At 41.7% G+C, this 12,809-nt stretch overlaps 1 protein-coding gene across 8 annotated transcripts in view; it reads right to left on the bottom strand.

The window, feature by feature from the left end:
- The window catches only part of SRGAP2 (SLIT-ROBO Rho GTPase activating protein 2), a 234,583-nt gene that overhangs the window by 110,557 nt on the left and 111,217 nt on the right, over nucleotides 1-12,809 (bottom strand). For all 8 annotated transcript variants that reach the window (XM_047839711.1, XM_047839713.1, XM_047839712.1 and 5 more), the window contains exon 4: nucleotides 6,335-6,497. In XM_047839711.1, coding sequence (XP_047695667.1) covers nucleotides 6,335-6,497 — 163 coding nt within the window. The remainder of the gene's footprint in view (nucleotides 1-6,334; nucleotides 6,498-12,809) is intronic.

The following is a 12,809-nucleotide window of genomic DNA, read 5'->3' as shown; positions in this document are numbered from 1 at the left end:
GCAACATGCATTTATTCTCAGTCTTTAAAATTTGTATTCAATTTATGTAAACTCAACAAACACACAGGAAAACACCATTTCTCTCCTCCTCCCACCCCCCTGCCTCTTGCAACCACCAGTGTGTTCTCTTTATCTATAAACCTAGGGGTTTTTTTGTTTTTGTTGATTGCGTACATAAGAAAGACCACATGGTATTTGTCTTTCTCTGTCTTATTTCACTTATTAGCACAATGGCCTTCAGGCCCATCCATGTTGCTGCAAATGGCAAGACCTCAAGCCTTTTTTTATGCCTGAATAATATTCCATTGCGTATATACACTACAACTTCTTTATGCACTCATCCAGTGACAGACACTTCTGTTGCTTCCATACCTGGGCTACTGTAAATAATGCTGCAATGAACACACAGGTGCATCTATCTTTTGGAATTAGTGTTTTCATTTTCTTCCGATCAATATTCAGAAGTGGAATTGCTGGATCACGTGGTAGTTCTATTTTTAATTTCTATTCTCTTACAGTTCTGGAGGTCAGAAGCCTAAAACCCAGTCCACTGGGCCAAAACCAAGTATCAACAGGGCTGCTCTTCCCCTGGGGGCTTTTAGGGAGAATCTGTTTCCTTGTCTTTTCCAGCTTCTCGAGCTGCATTCCTTGGCGCATGGCCTCCTCCTCCATCCTCAAAGCCAGTGGTCTAGCATCTTCTCCCTGTGACTCTTGCTTCCTCTGCTTCTATTGCACGGCCTTCTCTTTTGTCTGTAATCTCCCTCCACCTCCTTCCAATAAGGACACTTGTGACTGCATTAGAGCCTACTTAGATACTCAAACATAATATCCTCATCACAAGACCCTGAGACTCATCGTATGTGCAAAGTCCTGTGTGGATAAGGTACATTCACAGATTTCGGGAATTAGGACATGGACATCTTTGGAAGGGACCATTATTCAGCCAACAACAAAAGCTATTATGAATAATTAGGTACAAGTCTTGGTGTAGGTATTATTTTTACTATCTTTTGCGTAAATACCTAGCCTTGGAATTGCCAGATATGGTAAGTACACACTTAGCTTTATAAGAAACAGCCAAACTATTTTCCAAAGTGGTAGTACCATTCTGTGCTCTCACCAGCATCATAAGAGAATGCCACCCATCCTTACCACCACTTGGTATTGTCAGTCTTTTTAATTTTAGCCATTCTGGTGAGCATGTAATATGCTTAATGGCCATTTATATATCTTTTTACTGAAGTGTCTATTAAAATCTTTTGCCTATTTTTAAAGATTTGGGCAGTGTGTCTTATTATTGAGCTCTACGCATTGTAAATATATTCTCGCAGTCTGTGATTTGTCTCTCGTTTTCTTAACAATGTCTTTCCAAGAACAAAAGTCCAAGAGTGGATGGTGTCCAATTTATCTTTTTTTCTTTATTGTTCATGCTTTTTACATCCTAAGAAATTTGTTTCTTCAAGGTCACAAAGATTTTTTTTAAAAACTCCCCCAGTGAGTCTTCCACACAGGCAGCATTGAAAACTACCGAACTACTGATCTATCAGGAATTTAACATAACTTGCTCAATTTAACCTTCCTACCATAGAAACATAGGCTAATAAAGGCAAAACAAAAGTATAGCTAGCTGGAATACTGGAGAGGAAAAAAAAAAAAAAAAAAAAAAAAAAGAAAGCTGCAATTCAGAGTCTTGGACTGTCTGAATTGACTGGCTTCCAAGACTGAGTATGAGCAGCTAAGGGCTAGAAACAGTGAGCTAAAAAGCAAAGTGAGAGGTACTTTTGGTGTGTTCCAGCTAAGTGAAAGAAGAGAGAACAGAATTGTCCTCTCCCCTGTGGGAAAAAGCACACCCAAGTTTACTTCAGTTTAAAAAGAGAAAGTGGGAAAACTGATTTCTCTTCTTGGTGGGATTCTTTAGAACACGTCTCTCACAGAGACGATGTAGAGCTGGAAGTCGAACTTGGCAGTGTTTGGCCCCTGGTTTTGAAGCCACCGCATTAAACAAATGAAGGTGGCAGCAATAATATTTGCCTAAACCTTGGTTCCAACAAGGGTTAGACAGACTGAGCTTTCATTACACAAAAAGAGATGTCAGGAGCACCAAATGGGCTCAATTTCCCCTGGAGTCCTAGACAAAGTGGGTCTGTTTCTAAGCTGTGGACAGGAGGCTACTTTCTCTAGATGTTATATTTAGCTAAAGGAATCTCTACCATGGCTTCGTGCAAAATGTAAAATATGTCCCAGCAGACATAACCACAAACCAGAGTGCCAGCGAGGAGCATCCCTTAAGGGGGTTCAGTAGTACAGAGGGGCCAATTGTACAGCCGCCCTGACATCCCCAAATTAGCTGAGTTAGCTGTGAGCCGGATTTTTGGCCAGTTCTCACATTTAATGAGTCTTTGTTTCCCTCTTACTAGAGATCCTGCCCCTGGGGAGAAAAACACGTTGTCCTATTTCACTGTCAACTTCCAGTTGCTAGCCCAGACACCAGGTAAAAGAAACAACCCAATGCAGGTGAAAGAAACAACCCAGTGTTGATGTCTAACACCTCCAAACCTTTTGAAGGCTTGTGTGCAAGAGAAAAGGTTGGGTTAATTCCATAACTAAGTGAAATATCTGGATTCAATAGGAAAGAGTAAGAAAATCCAAACTACCCTCTTCTCTGCACACCATACCCAGAATCCTAACAGAATATGTAGAAAGAACCTCAAGTTCTAGGGCCAGATGACTGGATTTAAATAGTAGCCTCACCTCATTTTTTGATTAAACTCACTCAGTTTCAGTTTCCTCCTTCATAAAGTAGGGATAATAATAGCAACTACTTTATGGAATTATTGTAAAGATCAAGTGTATAAAGTGCTTACTACTGTACCTGGCACATAAAGGTTCAAAAAATGTCAGTTTTGATTCTCATAACCTTTGCTAGTGAATCAATAAGTTTTATAGATTAAAAAAAAAGAATTATAAAAGGAAGAAAACCTATGCCTTTTGCCAGTGAGAAATAGAGCCAAATCACATAAAACTCAGGTGAATTTTCTCAGGTATCCATAGCTGAACCAGAAACAAAGGTATCTTTTCTAAAGTCTGTGTCTCCTGAGAAATGTGGATTTCCTTTATTGCTGGAACTGAATTTATAGGGGAAAAAAAAGGTATATCTACTTCACACATTTGGATTCCAGTTTGGCCTCTCTTGGTTGCTGGTTATTATAGATAGAAGAATCTGAAACAGTGCTTCATTCCTCAAGAAAGTCGATCTTTAATTGCCTAAGCTAGCCCCCTCTCCATACCCACATCCACTTTTGTTTGCCCATATCCTGGCGACTCCAATTTACTTGGGTGTAGTTCATCATAGAACTACAGTGTATTAGATTTTGAAGGCAGCATGAAGATCATACAGGCCAAACACTTTTTTTTTTTTTTTTAAACTTTAGGGAACTAAGGCACAGAAAGAAGTAATTGTCTAAGGTTTCAGAGTTACTAGCACAGCTAAGCCCAAGAGAAAGAGTCACTTGGAAGAGACCTCTGCTCTGATAGAGCAAAGCAAGCCCTGGGAAGCTTCACATAACTGACAGCGTGGCCAGGCTCATTCCTTAGTTCTCTTATCTGATTACTGTATCTTAACCACTGGGATTCTAATTCTTTATGTGCGACACACTTTAAACAAAAGAGAATACAAAAATTGAGGTATGGAAAGAGAATGCTTCTGTGTCCATTACTAGAAAGGAGAGAGGCTCTCATCTGGCCAAAACAGAATTAATTTACACTTGTGATGTGCCAAACCAGCATCTACCTTAGAACCCTCTGCCTACATTGGACCCCAGGGGAGAGAGAAAAGAGATTATTCACCCAGTGGGATAGTAAACATTGACTATTTAACAGTCTTATGCATATCTCTAATCAACCGTAATTTAACTGATGAAAAGTTATAAAGATCAAGAGAAAGTCCTATGAGCTGCAACCATACACAACAACATGAATAAATCTCACACACATATGTTGAACGGGAAAAACCAGACGGAAAAGAGTACACACTGTATGAGTCTACTTATAAAAACTAAGAAACCAAGTAAAACTAATCTCTGCTGTTAAAAGTCAGGACAGTTGTTATCCTTGGAATACCCTTCCCAACCCCCAAGGACTAGGAGGAAGCATGAGCGGGGCCTCTAGGGTACTGAACTAATCTGTTTCTTGATCTGGGAGCTGGTTATCAGGAGTGTTCAGTTTGTAAAAATGCATTCAGCTGTAAGACCGTGGTATGTGCAACTATCTTCAATGGAATGTAATATATACACAGTCCTATGAGTAATTAGAAATTCTTCCTTATACCCCCAGCAAAGAAATGCACAGTTTATGGAAGTCAACTCTGAGACCATGGCTAGGAATATCATCCACAGGCAGATTTTCCTTCTGGAGGGCAAAGTCCCCATGTCTTACATACAATTCGTTCACTTAGACTCTTGGTGAAATGTGAATGGCACCCAAAGAACCGGAAACATTTGTGGCTTTAATAACTGCTGCCTTCAGCCTAAACACCTGTGAGATCTGGAGGGGCCATAATACTTCTTCAGCTTGGTTCTTCTCTACCCTTCTAAAGCTGGAAGAAAAGGTAGCTGAAAGCTTGGGTGCAGTCTAGACAGCTGAACATCCCTCAGAGAAGTTTTTTCTTAAATGAACAGAGAAAATGAGGGAGGTAATGAACAGTCAGCCCCTGTCCTTCTAGAGATAGTCTAAGAGGCTGTCAAGGTCACAGTGAAGAGCTGAAGTGGCATCTGATTACTGTCAAGGTTCTACCTAAATAGGCCTAAAATTTTTTTCTCATAAAACTGTATATATTTAAGGAGTATGACATTATGATTTGATACATATGCACAGTGAAATGATTATAGTCAAGCCAATTAACATAACATCTCACCCAGTTACCTTGGTGTGAGTGTGTGAAAAAAGCACCTGAAATCTACTCTCTAGCATACTTCCAGTATTCAATACAATATTAACTACAGTTGTTAATTTTAGTCACACCCACACACCACCAAACATTGCAGAATAATTCAAAAGAATGACAAGGAAGCTAGAACAGACGCTGGAAACCATGAGGAAATGGTGAAAAGTACCTTCACCCCTAAATGAAGTATGGCCCCAACCACAGCATAGCCAGGTCACTAAAAATAGCTGATGAACTCCGGGAGGAGTTATCTTTCTCTTCCTTCTTTTCATTGTCAGATGCTTTTTACTCTTCATATCCTGTCTCCAAGACACAGGAAAAGCCCCAACACAGATGCAATTATGTAAATGGAAGATCCTAAATCATGTTCTTTTTCATGTTGGTGTAAACAAAAGAAATTGGGCTCTAATTCCAGACCTACTAAGATCTGGAAAACTTTCAAATGTTAAGAATTGGAAAACTGACTACTATTGGCCACAGCCCTGTTTACTGAAGTCCTTTCTCTCCCAGCCTCAAATTTTAACAGTGGATTTTGTCAAATGATAACCAATGAATTTCCTCTATATGAAACCAAAGAAATAGCTCTATATACCCTCTTTACACCCAAAACTGTGGGAAGATTATTCGCCTTCTTTAAGATCTGCTGGGGATGTCAGAGCTTGAATGTTAGACATGGTACATCATGTACAATGGTTGGGGCTTTTACCACTATGTGTAACCAAAAGTCATGAATCAGTGACTCCACTGAGAGCTCAGGTTGAGAGAACTCCTTAGTTTCCAAGAGACTATTTCCACTACCGACAGATAAGGTCAATTTGGCATGAGTTTCTTAAGTTTACCACAATTAATTTTGAGTTTTCCCTTGGTCAGATTTTTCAACTTACACCCAAGGAATTATGACAAACAACTGAGTTTCAAAAGCATTCAGGGACCCAAAGACCAAGATATGACATGATAAGAATAACCAAATTCATAAGTTCATCTTGGCTAAGATCAGCACTTGGAAAGAAAACTAAACCGAATCACAAACATACGTGAACTAGAAGAGGAAAACTTAAAATGACTCTGAAGGTCCCTGAATCTCAACAGCCTTACAGCTCACTCAAGGAAACCAAGCAAACATCACTATCACTGATACAGGCAGATTATGAACTCTGTTGCCAGTCTTGGGGTTGTCTATCTTGCAAATGGTTACTCTCCCAAGGCTACTATTAATTCAACTCAGAAAGGAAGAAAAGAAGGGCTATTCAGTATTTTCTCACCACAAGACCATGGTAAAGAATGACCAAGAGAAAGCCTTTTAAGTGGGCCAATACGAAGGTGTTTCTCTTATTTACAAGGTGGTGTCATCGCCCCACCCGGGTAGCTCCACGCCTAGAAATAGCTATATACCTTTTTAAAGAGTCTTCCTGAGTCCTCGCTGACTTGGACAAATCGAGGAATGATATTATTCAGGTAGATGTCACTCAGGGTGGTGTGGTCCCTGCTCTCCCGCTTCACCTGGTTTAATAGGAGATTCCAGCAGTTGACTGGAGAGAGAACATTCTGATCCTTCCTGCGGAGAAACAACAAGAAAGAAAAATCAGTGTTGGTGAGTAGCCAGAGCCAACAGCTATGACTTTACAGTCCATGTCACAAAATCACAGTGATCAAAGCCAAGCCAGAAACAGATATCTTTCCTAAAGCTTGCACCTCTAGTTTTCTTTTTTTCTAAAAACTCAGTGCAGAAAATAAGAAGAGTGAGAAGGAGAGGGAGGAAAGAGGAGAAGAAGAGAAGCAGGATTATCTGTTGAGCACCTATTATGTTCTAGGAACTTGGAAAATGTTTGACGTGCATTATTCCCTAAGTTTTATCATTTCCTTGTAAGGAAAGAACTACCATTATCCCCACTTTACTAATTAGAAGACTGAAACTCAGAGAGATTGCCACTTGCCCATGGCTAGTGAGAAGGAGTCACAGAGACAGTCAGAAGGGGTCAGGGACTAGAACCACAGCTCTGTGTTGTCTGACTAGAACCGGTCTAGGCTGTTTGACTCCAAAGTCCATAACCTTAGCCATTAAGTCATTTGGTTTGTGTCTAGGGTTGAAGACAAAACTTAGAGGTCTAGAGACAAAAATCACAAGAGGACACAAGCCACCCCCTTCCCCCCCCCCCCATTTATTTATATTTGGATTCAGTGAAGACAACCTTGGAGGCATTTGCTGTGAAAAAAGTCACCAAAAACACGCCAGTCCCACAGAATGCATCTAAGGAGGTTTTGACTTCCCCCGGTTGAGCCCTTTTGTCATGTCCCATACAGCCAAGAGCACAAACCATATCTGAACAGGTGTATTCCTACAGCTTCTACAGTCCAAGTGGGGCAGTAAAGTGCCAAACCTAGGTGCTCATTTTTTAACGAAAACACTGTGATCCAAAAGAATTTACTGATCATCTACTCAGTTCACAACACTATTAAAGCAACAGAAAGTTCTGCATTTGCAAGTTGGGTTCCTTTAAAAAGAGAAACAGAAAGTAAGGGTTGTTTGTTGTATTATTTATCAAGGGCTTACTGTGTACTTGGCACGTGGCTGGGCCCTGTACTCACGTTGTTTAACTTGAACCTTACAACAGCCTGATGAAGGGGGTGTTATTAAGCGCATTCAGCAGATCTGGGAAATTGGACTGAGAAAGGTTAGATATCTTGTTCAAGGTCACAGAGTTAAAAAGTGGCAACGCTCAGATTCAAAACCAAGCCTTGTGATTGTAGAGAATGCTCTTAATCATTGCAAACAATCACAACCTGTTTATCCTGTTCATTTCTCTTTCACCTCTTTCCTCCCTATAGTCAGACTCTTAATGAAAAGAAAGTGAGTTGACAGTGGCTTGGTTCCTGAGTCAGCACTGCCTCCATTCAGAGCTGGAGGCTCTCGGGCAGCTGTGATCTGCAGAGAATGGAATTCAACTTTAGAAGGGGCTTTTCCAATTCTGTAGTAAGGTAACTATTAGCAAATAATCACACCACAGCTACTCTGGCTTCAGAACATACCAGACCGTTAAGTCAAATATCTGTCTAACCAGCACCAAGAAGCTACTTCAAACCAATGAATACTGGAGTCCAAACTGAAACTGCCCTATATCTGCCCCCACCTCTGCCCTACGCACCACCCATCTACAGCCAAAATAGCTAATACTAGGGCTCCTGGGTGGCTCAGTTGGTTAAGCATTCAACTCGTGATTTCGGCTCAGGTCACGGTCTCACAGTTTGTGCGATGGAGTCTGCATCGGGCTCGGTGCTGACAGTGCGGAGCCTGGTGGGATGCTCTCTCTCCCTCTATCTCTGCTCCTCCCCCGCTGGTGTGTGTGCGAGCTCCCTCTCTGCCCTCTTTCAAAATAAATAAACATTAAAAACAAAAACAAAAACAAAATACCTAACACTTATGTGCTGACCACTTCGGCAACATTACGTCCACTTATCTTCCTAGGGAAAAAAAAAATCAAAAGATTTCTATGGAAATAAAAATACATATACTAGCTGAGAGAGATATACACACGTAATTAATCCACTCCTTTCAAAATGTTTAGCACCTGAGAAACAAACCGGAAGAAGCAAATAGGAAACAATCCTTACACAAAGCTGAGCATGGGCATTCACTGACCTTTGCTTGTTTTCACTGCAAGAAAACTTTCAAATGCATTCCAAATCAGTTTCAGTTACAAAACCCTAAGTAATGGAATTTACTTTTTTGTCAGGTGGCAAAGCATCCATGTCTTCAGCAAGCATGGAATGTATCAGGCAATTACACTTGCATTTTCAAAAGGGCAGATCTCACAAGATCTAAACTTTACAACTGGTCTCAATTTGCTTCTTATAGGTGGACATGGGTTGGTGGTCTCTATCGGGCCTTTCCTTGGAGTGCTTCACGCACAAAAATGGCACTACAATTCAATTTCACAGACATAAACATTTGTATCTTAAGTGAACAAAACACAGTATTAGGGGCTTTTAGTTATGAAAGTGCTGATATCACAGTGCCGCGTGGGAGAGAGAGAAAAAGAGCTATAATATAGCAGAACACTAGAGGTAGGTATGAACAAAGGGTCCGCTAGCTCACAAATGTACAACGCAGATCACAAGTGAAGGCAGGAGAGGCAAAACCAACCTAATGCCATGGAAGAGGATACAGAGCATAAATCCCCAGGGGCCCCTCAGAAGAAAGGATGAGTAAACAAAGAGGAATTAATAAAAAGGATGGGCAGAGTGGGAATCTTTTAAAATAAAAAGCCATATGCCTTAAAACTAATGTATTTATATTTATTAGGAAGTTCTAAGGTGGTAAAGTACTTTCAGCACATATATTTCCACCCTGACAGCATGTAGTGGGATGGCTATTATTGGTGTTGGTGAGCAGGAGTTTTTAAAGTGTGTTCTGAGAAAGTCTGGAATTACAGAAAATCACATTTCAATTTCCAACAACCGTCACACATCCATTCAATGAGCAACCTCCAGTTAAATGTGCAAGGGACCCAGATTCCCTGGGGTAGACACTATCACGATGTCTCACGGGCTGCTATGTGAGTTTCATGGTATGCAAACTTTGGAATAAAGAATCAATGCATGTATCCGTACTTCTGAAAAAGGACCTATTGGTTAGAATCGATGTTGCTGTGCACAGGTTTCGCTTTTAATTCAAGCCTGTGTGCCTCCTTAGGCGAAGCTGTTCAGGGTGAGCACACGACTCGACCCACAGAGGCCAAGTTTAAACTACATGCCACAGAAGGGCTCAGGGGACGGTGCTGGGTTCGCAGGACACCGTGGTCGGGTAGTGAGCATGTACCTGCTCAATGTCAGCGCATCATCGTCAACTGTCTTAATGCTTAGTATACACTTCCGGGCTTACCCAGTAATAGTTATGAAGGGGAACTGGAAGAGCTGCTAGGTAATGTTAGCGATTCAACTTCAAAACAAAATTACCCTTTTTCAAGAGCCCAGGCCAATTTCAAACTCTCTCAAGATTGTAACTCATCTGTGTGAATCAGGATTTTCTTGATACTGGGCAGCCCAGACCAGAACCAGAAAAAACCTAGATGCTGAAATGGATATAAAACTGCAACTCTGATTCATAATTCCAATTTCATGATTAGGGGCCACGAACACAGCCTCCCTGTTCTCACAGACTGACCCTGTAACGAGTACTCTTCATAAATTTGCACTTTAAAAGTGGATTTACACCAATAAGACACTGCTTTGATCTGCCGCATGTATGGGGATTTTATGCAAGATCTTTATTTGTAAAGTCTTTCAAGATAGTCTTAAACTCTGCTGTCTGTTTCTTGTATGGGTTCCTAGTCTCTTTTACTATGACTGCCGCTTTTCAGGCCATATTTTTAGTTCTTTGAGTTTGTATGCTTTCTTGGACATATTCCTCCTTTCAACCAAGGTGTTTCAATTAATTCATTTATTTATTTTGGGGTGGCGGTGGAGCAGGGGAGGTAAAGGGCATGTAGCAAGAGGGGAACACCACAGAGACAATTTGCCTGGCCAACACGAACAAAGATGAAACACACTTCAGGCTGGAAAATAAGCAAGTCAACGAGACGTGATTTCATAGGGAGCATATTAAGGTTCTGCTAGAGTGGTTTCCTGCTTCAGCAGCTCCGCAGCCTTATTTTATTTGGGGCTGCTAGAGCCAAGGGAACTTCGTTTGGTTAGGAGACTGAAATTTGTCTTTCTATCTTTTCCATCTATCATTTGTTTGCACAGTGTCTTTACTTTCCCCGCCCCTGGAGTCAGGTTGTGTAATACTCGGGCATTTAAAGAAAAGGGTCTGCATCCCTTAGGAATGTACTGAACAGCTGCAAACCTCCTCAAGCACTAATCCCTAAAAAGCAGACAAAATATCCAGAAGTATTTTTCTTACTTAACATTTTTTTCAGGAGGCAGATCAAGAAAACATAATACTACACTGGAGAGGGAATGACTCTGGAGTCAAAAAAAAAAAAAAAGAAAAAAGGAGGCCCAGAAAGTCACAAGCTGGCTATGCATCCACCAAAGAGATTCTCGTTAGAAATGCGTGGAGCTAAACGTGCACAGCTGAATCGTTAGCCTCAAATACATCAGCCCAGTTTTTCTCCTTCAACTTAAGACTATTTATGGACGTTCAACAAACTTAGCAGCAAGTGCTCAAAGGGATTTCTCTACAATATCTAGGGTAAAGAGAGAACTCTATAAAGGTCCACGCTGGCCTCGATATTACACTTCCTTTTTTTTTTTTTTTTTTTTGCCATATTCCCTCCTCTGCTCCACTGCAGCTGTCTCACCTATAAAATGGACGCATGCCCTGTTGGTGTACGTCTAGCCCCCTAAAGATCTTCAAAGCAGGGATGTAAAATCCTGGAAGCCCTCCTGGCCTAAGGTGCCATTTAATGAAGAATTGCTAGGCTCCCAGCTCTGCAGATGGGGCGAGTGACACAAGCTTGGCATGACCGGATGGCTTGAGCTTCTGAGCTTGTCTACCGAGGTGCGTTTCCTGTCGGGCCAACAGTCTCTGACCTGCCCACCTACAGGGCTGTTGCGCGGCTGAAATGAGACGCTGAATGCAAGAGAATTACATCAACAGTAAAGCACTATACAAATGTGAAGAAATATTATCATTTTTATTTCCAAACAAACTAGGATCGGCTTTCATCAATTTCCAACAGTCTCCTCACCCGGCCCTGGGCCAGGGCCAAGAGCGCAGCCTGCTGAAAATGCACAGCCTTTGGCAAATAATGGTGGGGATAGGACAGCAGCAACAGGCAATTAACCAAGCAGCTGTAAGTCTCTGGGAAGACGTGAGGGAGGTACCAACGGGAAAGCAGAATTTAATCTTCCACTGCCCTCCCCCTAAGGACCAAGGTGGAACAGTCAGTCCTGCATTCCACACAGGGAACTGTGCGCTGAAGGGGACAGGAAGGAAGCCACAGGGAACTCCGATCACCAGAACCCTAGGTGCTTCGGCAACTTCCTCCGAGCCTCTCTTTTGCAGAATTCCTATCAGACCCGCCAGTGTGTACGTAGGGATGGCAAATATCAATACATCTAAGAAAAATACCATTTCTCACCTTTGAAAATAGACATAGATGTGATGACAGACAAGACCCAAAATGAGTTAAATACATTCAATATATGTTACTGAGCATACACCTATGAAGAGGATATATATTTTTAAAAAGGCACCTGCTTAATAAAAGGGATCATTTCGCGACAGTTGGACAGGGAACTAGTGACAAGTGGGGAGTCGCATTTTTAAGCCTAAATTCCCTCCTGGCACCTTGATTAAAATGAAATGAACTGAGCCAGCCAAAGAGATTATTTTATTCAGATGAACGTTATTAGCCTTTCTGGCTTATTTTCTCTATTATGCATTTTGCTGATGCTGACAGAAGCAGACGGGCTGGATGGAGAGGCAAAGCCGCAGCAGATTTATGGTTTGACGCGCCATGCATAAAATCAGACCCTTGCTGACCCAGATAAGCCAGAGGATGGATGGGATTTGCTGGGGAAGGTGTTAAAAAAAGGAGGGGGAAAAAAATCACCAAGGTGGGAAGTGACTTGAAAAAGATTCTGCCTGTAACGCTGGCTGCTGGTTCTTCCGCCCAGGAGTGCAGTGGCGGCCTGGAGGCATCTTTCAAAGACAGCAGGCAGGAAGGGAGGGGGCAGGCACACTTCTTGGGGCTTATCACAGCTCCGCTTCAGCTCTGCCAGCAGTGAGATCAGGATAGGAGAGCTCAGAGACAGAGAAAGGGCCAAAGGCAAAAATGTATATTCTATGTATAGAGAAATGAGATTTCACATTTTCAGGGACAAGTTAATCCCACAAATTGTCCTCGGTAGCCTAGACAGATGA

Source organism: Prionailurus viverrinus, chromosome F1 (genome assembly GCF_022837055.1).
Source record: "Prionailurus viverrinus isolate Anna chromosome F1, UM_Priviv_1.0, whole genome shotgun sequence".
NCBI lineage: Eukaryota > Metazoa > Chordata > Mammalia > Carnivora > Felidae > Prionailurus > Prionailurus viverrinus.
The sequence above is the reverse complement of the archived record's forward strand: the minus strand, read 5'-3'. Positions and strand labels throughout refer to the sequence as shown.